This window comes from Marmota monax, unplaced genomic scaffold (genome assembly GCF_021218885.2).
Source record: "Marmota monax isolate L192 unplaced genomic scaffold, Marmota_monax_Labrador192_F-V1.1 WCK01_AAM20220418_F8-fsc00209, whole genome shotgun sequence".
NCBI lineage: Eukaryota > Metazoa > Chordata > Mammalia > Rodentia > Sciuridae > Marmota > Marmota monax.
The window spans coordinates 1,051,820-1,067,141 of record NW_026694493.1 but is presented as its reverse complement, the minus strand read 5'-3'; the positions used below and the strand labels follow the sequence as shown (position 1 = coordinate 1,067,141).

The following is a 15,322-nucleotide window of genomic DNA, read 5'->3' as shown; positions in this document are numbered from 1 at the left end:
AATTCAGGAAGTTTTATATGCCAATTTGGGTCACGTTTCAACCGAATCTTTGTATCTGTTTTATCTAATATTTTCCAAGGGGCCTTATTCACCAATTTTAGCCCTTCGGAATCAAATTTACTCAATTTGTCTGCCACATCATTAAATTTAGATATTTCATCTGTACGTCCTGTGTGAGCATCAACGTGCGCTATCTTTACATGTATAGGTGCCTCCGCAAGAAATTTCCAAATATGTATTCCCCATACATCTTTTCCATTAATTTTATAATCAGATTCCTTCCACTTTGCAGACCATATGGCAATACCATTACAAACTGCCCATGAGTCCGAAAAAACGTGTATATACTTTTTCTTTTCATGGATAGATTGTTCAACGGCTAATTTTACTGCACAGAGTTCTGCTAACTGTGCTGAGGCATCCGAGCCTTCCTTCACTAAGATCTTATTATCACTTGGTCGATATGCCACAGCTTTCCATTTAGTGATATTTCCTACTACTTTACTTGATCCATCTGTGAACCATGCATTTTTATGAGAAGCAACTGCCCCCCATCTTCCAATAGGTTGTGTCTTTGGTTGTTTAACCTCTACCGGTACTTCTACCATAGGCTGAGCAAAAACTAATTCTGATAACCTTAATGTCTTATTATTCCCTGACACTGTTGCATCATTAATTATAGTTAACAAATACCATTTCCATTTCAACACTTTTTGTTCCATGGGTAAACCTCTAAAGTCTTCCTCCTTAGTTCGTACCCAATCCAAAATTGGTATCTGAGTTCTTAATGTAACTACTCTATTAGTTAAAACAAAACCTAGACTCTGTACCGCCGTATAAGCTGTCCACACTGTTTTTTCAAAGAAAGAGTACTTGTTTTCGGAAAAAGGAAATCTTTTGGAGTAAAACCCAACTGGTTTAGTCTGACTATTACTTTTAGTATATATGCCCCAATTTCCAAAGTCATTGGCATATATTATATCAATTATAATTTCTTCACCAGGTTGAGGTACATACAATTGGGTATATGTCTGAACATATTCCTTAGCTAATTCTAATGACTTTTTCTGTTCCGGTCCCCATACAAAGTCCGCAGCTTTCCTGCATACCCTGTGTATTGGAGCCAGAATCATTTGCAAATATGGAATATGTAATCTCCAATATCCCAAAATGCCCATCACCTGCTGAGCCTCTGTCTTGGTTTTTGGTGACTGTAAAGCCAAAATCTTATTTATCACTGCATCCGGAACCTTAGGTCCTTCTGTAGTCCACACCACCCCCAGATACTTAACTGACGTGGCTGGACCCTGAATTTTATCAGGATTGATGGACCATCCTTTTGACTTCAATAATGTAACTACCTCGTCCTTTACCTTATTTAACTCGGTCATATCTTTCCCAGCAATTAATATATCATCTACATATGACCATAACTTAGTAGTTCCTTTATCTTGAAAATCCTTTAACGTTTCTTGTAAAGTTACATGTGCTATAATTGGGCTATTTTTATATCCTTGTGGTAACCTCTTAAACCTATATTGTACTGATTCCCAAGTGAATGTAGTCAATTCTCTACTCTTAATATCTAATGGGATAGCGAAAAACATATCACTCAAATCTATAGCACAAAAACAAGTAGGTGAAAAATTTCTAATTTGAGCATAAATGGACTCTACATCTGGGAGAGTACCTGGCATAGAGGGGGTTACTTTATTTATATTCCTATAGTCTACCGTCAATCTCCACTTGCCATTAGGTTTCATAACAGGCCATACTGGACTGTTATATTTAAATGATGATGCCTTTTCTATTATATCTTTTTCCAACATTTCCTTTATTGTGGTGCTAATCTCTTCATGTCCTCCTTTAATAGGATACTGTTTAGTAAATACTGGTGGAGTATGGGGCAATTTTACTGGATCAATCTTTACTTGACTTAAAATTTTTGTTTCAAAACACTTCAATCTCTTCAAAGGTAACCATTCACCATATAATAACCTGAGTTCCTGAATTCCTAATACTCCATGTGGAACTTTGCCTACCAATACTTGTATTGTATAATCCAAATCATATATTTTAAATGTTACCCATTCTTTTCTCATTTCTGCACTATGTCCAGATACTCCTTGTACTATAACTTTTTCCTTAGCTGGTTTATTATTTACAAAATCATCTCTGACTATTGTTACCTCGCTTCCCGTATCTATCAGGAAGGAGTCTGTATATTCTTGATTATCAACTATAAATTTTAATTGTATGAACGGCCGGGTGTCTGGCCGTTTTGCCATCTGGGTGTTCCAAACCTCTGCATTGTTAAACCAAACCTTCTTCTTTGGCCCTGCACCTGACTTCCTCGCGGTACCGGCCTTTGTGGGTTCATTCTCCTTCCTATCTGTCTGTTGTTTACAGCAACATTTCCTTGTGTCCAGGCTTGTCCTGGTCGCACCTTTCTCCAGTCTTTGCCATTTCCCAACATATTTCTGTTTCTTGGGAGGCTCCGCTGGCCAGGCGGGCCTCCCAAACGGAAGTTTTTTGTCTGGTAACATTTAATATTTCCGTTACCATTTGTTGGAAAACAGACTGGGTTTCGGGCTTTAGCTTGAAATGACATTGCAGCTTGAAATGACATTTTGTGCTCTTGTTGTAATTCTCGATGTTGCTTTAAGAACTCAACTACATCCCATAGGGTGTTGGCTCCAGCTAGCATGGTTGCCAACATCATTCTATGCTGTTCTGGTGCCCCTTTTATAATTATTCTCCTAAGCGCGGCTGTTAAGTGAGCACTTAAAGGGGATCCTTGAAACTGATTATAAATTTTGCTAAAAATAGCTAACTTCTTTACTATCTTAATCCCTTCACTGGGATTCTTCCACTGTACCTGGCCTTCAAAGACACCCCAATCTATATGTGGGATGGCCTCTGCCCAGGCTATTGCAATCCAATCCCAAAGTGTGCGTACCCTGTCAGGTTCCTCTTGTATAATCTTTGCTAAAGTGTCCGCAACACTCGGATTGTCTATCTGGATATTAACCACCTGCATCTCCTTGCCTGCGAGTCTTATAGACTCGCCTCCCTTACTATGAATTGTAAACAAAAAGTCTCCGTCGGTCTGACCTTTCTGTGAAAAATCTTGCCTTAACTGAACCATTTCAGGTCTAGTTAAGTCCCTAGTTTCAATAACTTGTTCCAACCCATCTGGGCGTCCCCGTCCGGGTGTGGATGTTTTAATTACTGAAACTGGCATGCTGGCCTTATCAGGAGCTTCCAGTTGGTTCAATATATCTTTCAAAAATGGGTTATTACTTCCATTTTTAAGGGCTTCTTTTACTAACCTTTTGCCTCTTAGCCTGTCATCATCTATATCATCTATAATTTTACATAATATTCCCGGGATTTCTTTCTTGTCAGCCCGTTCCATTATGGGCTTGACGGTCTGAGGATTACTTAATGTTACCTCAACTGTGGTTCCTTTCTGGAACTCAGGCATCTTTGCCTGAACAATTCTTTCAATACCTCGCCATGGCGATTGAGATTTTAATTCCTTTTGCTCGAGCTTTAGTTCTCCTATTCTACATTTCTGCCTAAATCTTTTTATTACTTCCTTGAAGCCCATGTTGCTATTTTTAAGAGGATCCTCAGTTTAGCTATATGAATTTTCCAAGCAATAAACCCGTTTGTTTCTATCTTATAAGGTATCTGACTTATTCCCTGATGCCAGCTATATAGTGCCCAATTTTCTATCCTTTCCTTAAGCCACCCCATGCACAGGGACCACCGTCCTCCTAAGGATTTTGGTGGGGGCACTCCCCTTTCATTCCACCTTCAGCCTAGACGCCGGACGATCACGGTCATTCTAGGTTTTCAGTAGAAGAAATTGTGCATTGCCATGTGGGTTATATTTACCTGCTCCGGAGCTCTTCTTCCGTATCCTGCCGACTACGCCAACTGTCACGAGCAGCTTCTCAGCCTTGTCTGGTTACCAGGAGTTCCCTTCCGGATATCTGCACTGGACCCCGGACCGCGACGTACGCGAACACCAAGCACGAACTCGATTGCCTTTTGAAATGCTGGTTTATTCGCACACCACACAAAGCAATACACGAGGTGGCTGGCTCACACTGCACGATCTTACTCTCAGGCGATGAGAGTTGATTGTGAGCAAATACATGGAGTTTCCCTCGCGCTTATATACTCTATATGTTTACAACAAACTTGTTTATGTCTAACTTATCTAACATAAGCACACTACCTAGTTACATCATCAACTTATCTAACATGGGCATACTATCTAGTCATCCTATAACCAAAAACATGTTTACAACTAAAAAGTCACTTAGTCACTGCAAAGTCCAAAACAAGTCCAAAACAAGTCCTTTTGCTGATTCATGTTGTTTATTCATCCTTGATGTTTACTCCTGTCACTGGGTTCAGAGCTTTAGCCGCTGAACTGGGGAAACTTCACAAGTTCCCTTGGAATCACAGCACAGTCCAACGTCCAGATGTACCATGTTCACAAATTCAGCAAGGAGCAGAAGGCATCCTTCAGGATCGAGGGCCAGTGTGCCCCGTTCTCCGCCATGCCACACAGCTCCAGTCATCCACCTGTGTGGTTGACAGCATGGCTGAGCTTAGGCACTGTGCCTAGCAAGAGGCTGACATTCCTCGTCTTCTCTGGCACCTTGCGCTCCCCACTCAATCTCTCCCTTCTCCCCACTTCCCAGACACACAGGTAGTCAGAACCTTCTTTTCACCACTTCCAACTAAGACAGCTCAAGGGAAATGCCAGATTTTAAAAATCAGACTTACAGGCTGGGATATAGCTCAGTTGGCAGAGTGTTTGCCTCGCATGCACAAGACCCTGGGTTCAATCTCCAGCACCACACACACACAAAAAAAACAACCTTGCAAATAATAAACAAATTAAAATAACACCTTCCTTGTTCCCATACTTAAGGGACTAGACAGAATTATATAGATTCTAGAAGTTTTCCTTAAAAGAAGGAAAAAGATATGGCTTGGGGAAAGGCCCTTAAACTCTCAATGCCTGGTGGTCTTTACAATGACTGTTACAATGATTATATAAGACTGTGAATGTTCTTATGCTGTCAAAAGGGAAAGGGACTCAGGACAAGAAAGTGATTCCAGAATTCTGGCCTAGGGCCTGATCAGCCTGCAATGTGCAACTCATTAGCATAATGAAGAATCATATGCGGGAAAGGTGCATGACACTTCCAAACAGGATTTGAAAGATGGCTGGGGAGCATCTCAGGAAGGTGACCCAGGGAGTTCCCAGTATCTCTCCACATAAGTAGGTTCCAGGTCACTCCTGCTCCCTTATACCCCAAGGTGACCTACGCCATCCCAATGAGATAGTGACTCCAGCATGCTTTGAACACCAAGCAGATGCCATCTGGGCAATTTAACATGGAGGTCCCACAGTGTACGGTAATTAGTCAGTTGTTACAGTTTCCAGAAAGAAAGTGTGATGCCAATTAGGTTGTCAAGGCTGATGAGAATGGACAGTATAAGTGGAAACCATCTCTTGGGCAGCTTAGGGACAAGAATATCCTTCAGGATAATGACAGCATAGACCATACACGCATGGTCACACAGCCTTGGGTGGAGAGACTAAGGGTTTCCAGGAGAGAATGAAGGTGGAGTGAGGCACAGGCCAAGCATGAAGGCTCTGCAGGGACCATGTGTGGGGATCTTGTGCAGTCATGGCTAAGGGTGAGGACCCTGATATCTCGGATTCAAATTGTGGCTTCACTACATAGTAACAGTGTGTCTGTGACCTTGGTTAAGGTACTTGAGATGCCTGGCCCAGTATTCTCAACTTACAAATGAGGCTAACACTCATGATGGCTATTCCACTGGGATGTGGTGAGGATTCGTGGAGAGTGCCACAGTGTATTGGCACAGTGTTGGCACTGGTGATTGTTGCTCAATGGATGCCCTGCTGAGGCTGGAGTGGGGGGGCATGCACACTCATCCCAGCTCCTATGTTCCCATCCACAGGCTCCTCTACCCATTTGTGGGGAAACAGGTGCTTTCATGCTAAAGATATCTAAAACCCAACTCTTATGAGCTGGTCACATGGACCACTTTGAACAACAGCACTGGGGTGGGTTTGTGTCCCCCCGCCCACGTTACTTTAGGAGATGTTTTAAATATTCCCTACTCTCCTCAGCTCACATCTTCCCCTGATGCCAACTTTTTTTGAGTGCTGACCCTTTGAGAGATGGATGACTGCTAGGATCTTTTTGCCCAAATGGTGTGTATCCACACCTGCTGCATTCTGCACTTTACTTCAGGGGCTCCATGAACAGCAGAATTTGAACCCTGTTCTAGCTGTTCAGAGACTGTGAGACATGTCTCAGCTACCTGCTTCCTCCCTTGGAAGTCACTCCTGTAAATCACCAAGGGGCAGAGGAACCTGCTTTTCTAATCACACTGAGAAAATTGCTGTTCAGAACAACGTCTTGGGTGTCAGTATTCCTATGAGAGTCACAGCCCTAACAGGGCCATGGGATGGAACAGGAGCCCTAGGAAACAACAATGACATCAATAATTCTTTACATGCATTATCTTATTTAATTTTTCAAAGACCTTCAGGATGGTGATACTATACATCTTGCAGATGAGGAATTGAGGCACGCAGAGATTAAGTAACTTGCCCAAAGTCAGACAGCCCCAGAACCTCACTATCAACCAATAAATTTTTGGCCACCTAGTGACATCTCGGTTACAATACTCCTATCTCCTATTAGGGTGAGCGTTCAGAATGAATACTCTTCAGACTGAACCTATGTAAAATCAATGCTTAAAAGATGGAGAGAGGTCACAGGCAGGCCTGGACCTGTATGAATTAGGACAGAAACTATTTCCTTGAACCCCAGCTAAGCGGTCATGGGCATCTTTGAGACAATGATTGGACCACTGTAAAGAATTGTGGGACCCTACTCCTTGCTCAACCCACAGCTCTGCAGAAGGTGGGTAGCGGAACCTGGGAAGTGATATTATAAGCTCCCAGTGATGTTCTGGCTCCTGGGGCGGGCGGGGGGACGACATGCACCCCCAGAGGCTGACCTGTGACAAGCGGCCTATAGACACACCAGGAGAGGAGTGAAGGATGGACAGCTTGCCCTGTGGGAAGAAGGTGTGAGAGAGAACTGGAGGCGCAGGGCCACCTGCAGGAGGACTGAGCAACCTTCCAGGGAGGGAGGAGGAGGGAGGAATGCTGGCTCTGGCAGGGAGGAAAGGCGGGAGCCGAGGGAGCCTGAGGATCGGTTCAGGCAGTGAGAGGGCAGCCCCACTGTATTTCCCAGGCTGCTCTCTGGGATGCGGGCAGGAAGGTTGAGTGTATTACACTGGCCCCACCTCCCGAGGCTCTCTCTGCAGCTGCTGGACTGGACACAAAAGCGTGAGAGACAGAGACACCATCTCTGCTAATTTGTACCAAACTCTGGCTCCTGTTGCTGAGAGACCACATGTGACAAAAGCCAGGGCAGGGGGCCCCCACGTCGCTGTCTGCATTTTCCAGGTAAGCAACTGTTTGTGTCCCAGCCAGAAGTGAAGAGCAAGGCTTGAAGGCAGTGGGCAGAGGAGAATGTGGGAGGTGGCTGCCTGGGATGGACTTAGCGCAGTCAGGAAGGGGCAAAGGGAGAGGGGCCGGGGCCAGGAGCTAGAACAAGCCTGGGGCAGGCTTCTGCACAGTGTCCACGTATGAGGTCGGGGAGCTGGAGGCTGTACCGGAGTCACTGCTGGCTGGAGGGTGTGGGCGAAATTCCAGGAAAGGGCTGTGTTCTGACAGCCTCAGGGGGCCAGCACATCTGGAGAGCAGAGGGGCCAGCTACACCATAGCATCACTGTTCCTCTTCCTGACCAGGTATATTTATGCAGACTTTGCCAGAAAAATCCCACTCTGGGCCCCTGCCCTCCTCCTAGTTTTCTGGATGGTGGAGAGAGAGAGCCTTGGGCAACTACAGAAGGGGGAAAGCCGGATGTATGTCTTTGCTGGGGCCATGGCTTCAGTCAGAGGAGAGAACCCTGATGGGAAAAAGGCCATCTCCTGTCAGCCTCCTGAGAAGGAGTTAGTTGGTTGAAGGCTGTGTGCTGTCCTGAGGAGGCTCCTCGGTGGAACAGAGGCAGGGAGTCAGTCCCAGGCTGTGGAGAACAGGGTACGTGTGTGCTGGCTATGGGGTGGGGAAGGAGTGACGCAAGAGTCTGTGGAACAGTGCCACAGGAACGCGCACGGTGTGTCGCAGAAAGAGGAAGAGACTTCAGAAATCTATTTGCATACAAGTCCCTTTGCTGTACCTGCTGGGGACCACAGCTCCTAATCAAGTATGCTAGTCTGTAAGTCATATAAAGTTGACTGGTCTTGTGTCCCCTCTATGAATAACACACATGCACGTACGTACCTCTCCTCTCTAAGATTTGCTATGATACAAATATGACAAACTTGGTTTCCTGTCAAAAGAGTGCCAGTTACACCCTGACAGGTTATGGGGATAGAGCCTCAAGGTAAGAGGAGTGACCCAGGGCATAGGGGACAAAAGGACGTGAGACCCCGAATCCAGTCGTGACTGCAGTGTGTCTTCCTTTTTTTCTACTCTGGCTTCTGTACCCAGAGTAGAAAGTGAGGATTCCCCCTGTCTGCTCCCCACTCCACAAGCAGAAACTGTGGGGTGAGCAAACAGGAAGGGGGGAAGACACTTTGATGAGACGGGGACACCTAATAGGACGCGCCAATGAGAGAGCAGGGGAAGGTGGTGGAGGCAGAGAAAGAGCTTGCAGAAGGTAAATACTCGGTGACTAACACTCCTGACCACCCCAGGCAGCAGTCTCTGCAGCATGTGTCCTGGCTCTGACAGTCAGCCCTGGGCTCTCTCTCCGGCGAAGGGCAATCTGGGTCAATGAGAACGGGGAGGAACCCAGCAGTGAGGCCTTGCAGCCAGCATCCCTTGGCCCAGAAACACAAGGGGCTTTGATGCCTGCAGAGTGCAGTGCTCTTCCCCCCAGGATGCTGTGGCCACTCTTGGCAGGGCCCAACCCCAGGGCAGGCTCAGTCTGGAGGCCACAGCTGGGAGGTGGTATGGCTCCACAGGTCTTAACATAACGGTCTTGGAATTAGAAAGAAATTAGAGGGCTGCTGTCTGTGAGCTGTGTGGCCTTGAGCAGGCAAGCCTCAGTGTCCTTTCCTATAAAATGGAAAGAATAATATAATAATGATAGCCTCAATCTTAAAGGTTTCTGGAAGTCCTAAATGAAGGCATGTTTGCAAAGTGCTCAACATAGTTCCTGGCTCCTAATGTGTTCCCAGAAAAATGGGAACTGCTAATATTAACGCTTCTGGGATTCTCAGAAGGTTCCCTCCAGACCAGTGCAAACTCAGCCCTCTGTCAGCAACTGACCTCCCTGAGAGGCCCTCAGAAGTTGGCCTCTCAGGCCAGCAATTCCTGTTAAATGTGTCACTCACAAAAGCAATGCTTATTAACCAACCCTTGGCAGGCTTTCCCTGTGTCTTCAAGCTAAAATAAAATCAATTTGAAAATAAAACCCAGATGGCTCCTGTGTCTGGTACCTCGCTGTCAAAGCCTTTATGCTGGGCTGCTCAAGTTGGGGAACATGCACTCCTGTGCTATGTGGGGGTATGCCAGGAGTACATGATGTGTGGGGTACATGGGGCACACTTGGAGGGAAGGTTAAGCATTTCAACTGAAGGTAACTTAGATGTTTATTACATGGCACTGAGCATAAATTCTCATGGATGTTTAAGACAAAGCATTATTTCTGATAGTTCACGTTGTCTGTGGGTGTTTACGTTCACGCTCCCTGGCTGTCAGGGGCTCTTCATTGCAGACCTGAGAAGCCTTGCTCAAGCAGTGAGGGGCAGCTGGTATCTTTTGGGGAACCCACCTGATTTCCTCTTGACTTGACTCCATACTCCTAGGGGCTACTCCTTGTCTTCAGAGGAGATGACCTACACGGCTCAGTGCCTGGGAGGTGGCCCTAGCTGGCACCTTCACCAGACAGCACCTTTGCACTCCTATCAGGGACAGCTTGGTGTTCAGGTTCCAGACAGGGGGACAATGTCAGAGTGTCTAAGGATGCCCAGAGCTCGAGTCCTGCCTTCTCATCTAGCCTTCATCATGCCCACAGAGGACCTGTGTGACCTGTGAGGTGTGAGCACCCTGGACTGAGCAGGACACAGCTGGCACCCAGCAAAAGTCCCCCTGCCCCTGACCATTCTTGACAGCATGGCTGTCTGGGGCTTCTAGAAAGTGGGATTTCCAAAGGGAACAAGGATGACTGAGGCATTTTCAGCAGGGCCCAGCTCCTCCTGCCCTTGGGGAGGCTCAGCAACACGCCTGGCAGGTTACCAGTTGGAAACAGAGCTATAGTGAGAACCTCAGTCCCTCTGGTTATGAAAGTCTAAGTACACTCTTTGTGATTTCCTCTTCACACCTCCCTTTTTGCAGGTATCCTGAGCCAAGCAAAGGTTCTTCCCTGGAAGAGCAGACAACAGAAGCTCCTGCTGCACAACATGGCAGAAGGGGACTCCCAGGACAGGTGGGGCAAGGGGTCCCTTGGCAGCTTGACTCATGACAACCAGATGTTGAGCATGAACTTAAAGAGTGAAGATGAGGATGGTGGGGAGGCAGGAGATACAGGGGACCCTGGTGAGCAGGCTCCTCCAAGGGGCAGCTCCCCAGTAAATCACCATTATCCTGACTTGCAGTGGCAGAGTCCCTCGTTCAAGGAGGAAGAGAGCTTCTCTGATCCTGTTAGTGCTGGAGACATGGGGGAGAAACCTATAGAGATGCCTGGAAAGATCAGCTGGGAAAGAGAGGAGTCAAAGATCACCCTGACTCAGGAGTACCCTGAAGCAGGTGCAGCTTTGGGTGCCCTTCCTAGGGGCCTCTCACACAAGTTGGTCGGTCGTTTGCAATCTCCTAGAGACTCACTACCTGTGGGGGATGATGGAGGCTCCAAGGCAAACCAGGACACATCCTTGGATGTCCCATCCAGCTTCCTGGACAATGAAGAATATTTCTGTGCACAGAAAGATATAGACACATCTCCAGACAACTCTCCGGAGTGCTTTCCTGGAACAGATAGCATTTGGGATCTCCCTACACAAGAGACAAAGGCACAGGACCAGGGATCTGCCAATCCAGCCTGTCTGGCAGCTGCAATGTTGGCAAAAGTGCGGAGCAGCAGAAAAGACCAGAACCCAGCTGCTGAGCCAGACCCCAGGCAGGCAGAGGGGCATCCCTACAAATGCCTGCGGGGCGGAGAGGCCTTCCAGAAGCCCCGCGAGCTGCCTGGAGCTGCAGGACGCGGCAGTGCCAAGCCCTACGCTTGTGAGCTGTGTGGAAAGGCCTACTCCCACCGGGGCACGCTCCAGCAGCACCGGCGCCTGCACACGGGCGAGCGACCTTACCGGTGCCCCTTCTGCGACAAGGCCTACACCTGGTCCTCGGACCACCGCAAGCACATCCGCACCCACACGGGCGAGAAGCCCTACCCATGCCAAGACTGCGGGAAGGCCTTCGTGCGCTCCTCGGACCTGCGCAAGCACCAGCGCAACATGCACAGCAACAACAAGCCCTTCCCGTGCTCCGAGTGCGGCCTGACCTTCAACAAGCCGCTATCATTGCTGCGCCACCAGCGCACGCACCTGGGCGCCAAGCCTTTCCGCTGCTCTGCCTGTGACCGGGAGTTCGCAGTGGCCAGCCGCATGGTGGAGCATCAGCGCGTGCACTCTGGCGAGCGGCCATTCCCTTGCCCCACCTGTGGCAAGTGCTTCACCAAATCCTCCAACCTGTACGAGCACCAGACCCTGCACACAGGGCAGAGGCCCTTCAAGTGCGCTGACTGCGGTGTGGCCTTCGCACAGCCCTCGCGCCTTGTGCGCCACCAGCGAATCCACACCGGTGAGAGGCCCTTCCCTTGCACACAGTGTGGCCAGGCCTTTGCCCGCTCCTCCACCCTGAAGAGGCACCAACAGATTCACTCTGGAGAGAAGGGATTCCTGTGTGCCGAGTGTGGCAGGGCATTCCGCATTGCCTCGGAGCTGGCTCAGCACATCCGGATGCACAACGGGGAGAGGCCCTACCAGTGTGAGGACTGTGGTCAGGCCTTCACCCGTTCCAACCACCTCCAGCGACACCGAGCCAAGCATGACACCTGCAAAAAGGAGCCCATCCCTTCCTCCTCTGATGAGTGAGGGCGCAGTTGGCTAGTTCCCGGGGGAGGCAGACACGAGGAACCTCACTGCTTGGAACCCTCTCTCAGGGCCCCACATGGTGTGACCAGCCAGCCTCACTGGTCAGCTGTCTCCCGGGGATTGCTGGTCCCAGGGTGGTCTGTCTCCATATTTTATTTGTTGTCATAGAAAGGAACCACAAGGATGGCTCTGTGCGAATTCACGCCTGTCTTCCGTGGCTCAGAGCCAGATGCAATATGAAAAGGGTGAAATAGAAGAGTAGGAGATGGTCAATAGCTGAGTTCCTTGGGTCAGGGGACCTCAATAAATCAGAAACTATATATAGAATTATTTGCTGGGTACTGTGAATACAGAGAGGAAAAAGATTATCCTGTCCTGCCCTCAAAGCCATACGTAAATACTGAGAAGGCATGTATGGTTTTTACACAATAAAGGAATCCCAGAAGTGGTCCCTGTGATGAGCTCTTATAAAGAACAAAGCCTAACTGGGGTAACTGAATCCCATATAGACACGTCGTCCTTTCAGTTCACTGATGAAATGACTTTACTTTTGGGAAATGTCTCCATGAGTTTTGACTTTGAAGTGGAAAAGGCCTTTACCTTATAAAGGGGTTGGGGGTGGGATATGTCCTATGTTTAAGGATCAGTTATCCTGGAAGTTCAGAACAGCCTGCGTCCCACCCACAAAATTCATATGTGCATCCTCTCTGTCTACCTCTTTTTCTGCTCCCACCCTCCAAGTTTAATCATATGTAATATTTGCAGAGGAAGTGGCTTTTTCTTCCCATTTACAGGGAAGCACAGAAATTTCTCCAGATAGGCTGAACTGGCTCATGAAAACTTTTGGGTTCATTTAAATTTGCCTAGATCATTAGGTCTGATTTGAAGCAAATAAAGCATCCTTTGCCCAAGTGCCTGTTGGCTTGTTTGTTTTGGTTTCAAAGCCTTAAAATCAGGTATGAAAGTCTTCATGACTCACCTTTGTCTTCTAATGGGATTATTCAAACTTTGCATTACTGATAGCCATGTATTGATATGTATACTGATTTTGGTGAAGTCAATAGTTCTTTTTTTTTTTTTTTAATGCTCTTTGACATCTATAAAGAAGAGATTTTGAAGTTTTTTTTTTTAATTTTTTTTAATTGTCAATGGACCTTTATTTTTATTTATTGATATGTGGTGCTGAGAATCAAACCCAGTGTCACATACATGCTAGGCAAGCACTCTGCCACTGAGCCACAACCCCAGCCCCAAGTCAATAGTTCTTAACTCAATAGTTATTAGTCAGCTGGGAGGAATCTTATGATTTCTCAGAGAGCCTTTGGTGCACACAGGCAAAAGGCACATCTCATCATACCAAAGTTAAGTAAGATATTCCACAAGTAAGTCTAGTAATGCTTTCCTTTTGTGACTATCTTTAGTACATTCCAAAAATTGCCACTAAAATATACTAAATCTGAATTTCTCTTGAATTCTACTTGATTTTGACCAGGGTGTGACTGCCAAATCATATTCTCTGAATTTGTAGAAAGCCATGTGTATGTGGGTGGGGGGAGTAATATACATAGCTGTGCCTGATTGAGAAAAGTGACCTTAGTAAGACAACTTCGGTCAGCTTCGGTCAAAAACCCTGGAGGGTTTGTGTGTTCCTCCCTTAGATATATCTGCATGTCCACAAGACAGAGTTAGTCTTAGTTTATCCTTGTTATTTATCAGTGAACTTGGGCTTTTGCTTCTGGGATTGCATTGTCGAAATAGGAATGATGATAATAGGCAATAAAGGTTGGAGCCATCCTAATAGATGACAGGAACTGTGGCTGAATGCAAGAGCATACAATTGGTTGAGAAGTCACAAGAATGAACTTGTGAATGAACAGAGCAAAGACTAGTAGTATATTTATTTCTGGGCAATCAGCAAAATATTTGAAGACTGAAACATTATTCTTTTTCTCTGTATTCTTTTTTGAGAATGGTTGTCAGTATGATTTACACTAACTTAAAAATTTAGATTGTTTCTATAGTTTTTTAAAGGAGTTGTCCCCAAAACTAATTCATAAAGTGGCTGCATGGGAATCATCTCACTGTTTGTTAACCATGAAGCTTGCTGAATCTTTACCTTGAACACAGATACAGGTCTGCGGTGCAATATCTGGTATGGCTTCCCAGATGGGCGCACCTTTGGGAAAAGAGTGAATGTACTTCTTGTTAATAGGCAGAAAAACTGGCATAGCTTGTGCTAGGTATCTTTGGTGCTCTATACTATGTTTCTGGAATATAACGGGTAGAATGTACTGACTAGGCCAAAGAGAAGTTCATTAATTATTCAAGCTTATCACATTTAAGCAAGTCACATTTTAAGGAAATTTGTCCCAATCATTCTTTTCTGACATAACCTGCCAAGATTATGCTGAGTCGGTTTTGGGGAAAAGCAATCTCATTCTGTAGTCACAGGTCACAGGGTACACAAATGGAAAGTAAGAACAAAGCATGGACAGGGACAAAAGAGAAGCCAACCAGTGAGAGGTAGCCTGGCACAATTTTGCTCAATGGAGCATGACGGTCCAAAGCGGGGGCAATTTAGCCATTTCTTTGGAGAAGAATCAGTGCTTGAGGACAGGAGGATATCCTAGCCTAGATTGTCGCCCTAAATTATGCTGAGCTACTTTTTTGGCCTTCTATAAACCCATACCACATTACAATAAACCATCTTATTTTCCTATTGTATAATTAAAAATCAGAGAATGGCCTTCTTTGTGACAGCATTTAAAGCATCTCTTGGGACTAATGCTGTTTCCACAATTTAGTTTGCCAATATTGATTTAAACATATATGTTCATTTATTAGGTTCCCACTTAATAAAAACTCACCTGATGGATTCACCAGAGACTATGATAATCCTGACCCACATCCTTTAGATTATAATGAGAAGAGTCGATACTTACAGACTGCTCAGTATGTGCCAGAATTATTCTAAGTGTTTTACACATATTCAGAATTTAATTTTAAAAGAAAATTTTGGTGATTATTATCCCCATTTTTTTTAAGATGAGGAAATCAAGGGACAAAGAAGTTAAACTGTCCAAGATA

The 15,322-nt window shown here is 46.2% G+C and overlaps 1 protein-coding gene across 3 annotated transcripts in view; it reads left to right on the top strand.

The window, feature by feature from the left end:
• Nucleotides 1-13,146, top strand: part of Znf648 (zinc finger protein 648) — a 28,093-nt gene extending 14,947 nt beyond the window's left edge. Inside the window, exons 2-4 of one of the 3 annotated variants that reach the window (XM_046419556.2) lie at nucleotides 7,402-7,543; nucleotides 10,485-10,575; nucleotides 10,745-13,146. In XM_046419556.2, the coding sequence (XP_046275512.1) occupies nucleotides 10,805-12,235 (1,431 nt within the window). In that variant the 5' untranslated portion in view covers nucleotides 7,402-7,543; nucleotides 10,485-10,575; nucleotides 10,745-10,804 and the 3' untranslated portion in view covers nucleotides 12,236-13,146. Of the gene's footprint in view, nucleotides 1-7,306; nucleotides 7,544-10,484 lie in introns of those variants that run through there. The other 2 variants (XM_046419554.2, XM_058571375.1) reach the window with 2 other exon arrangements.
• The last annotated feature ends 2,176 nt before the right edge of the window (nucleotides 13,147-15,322 follow it).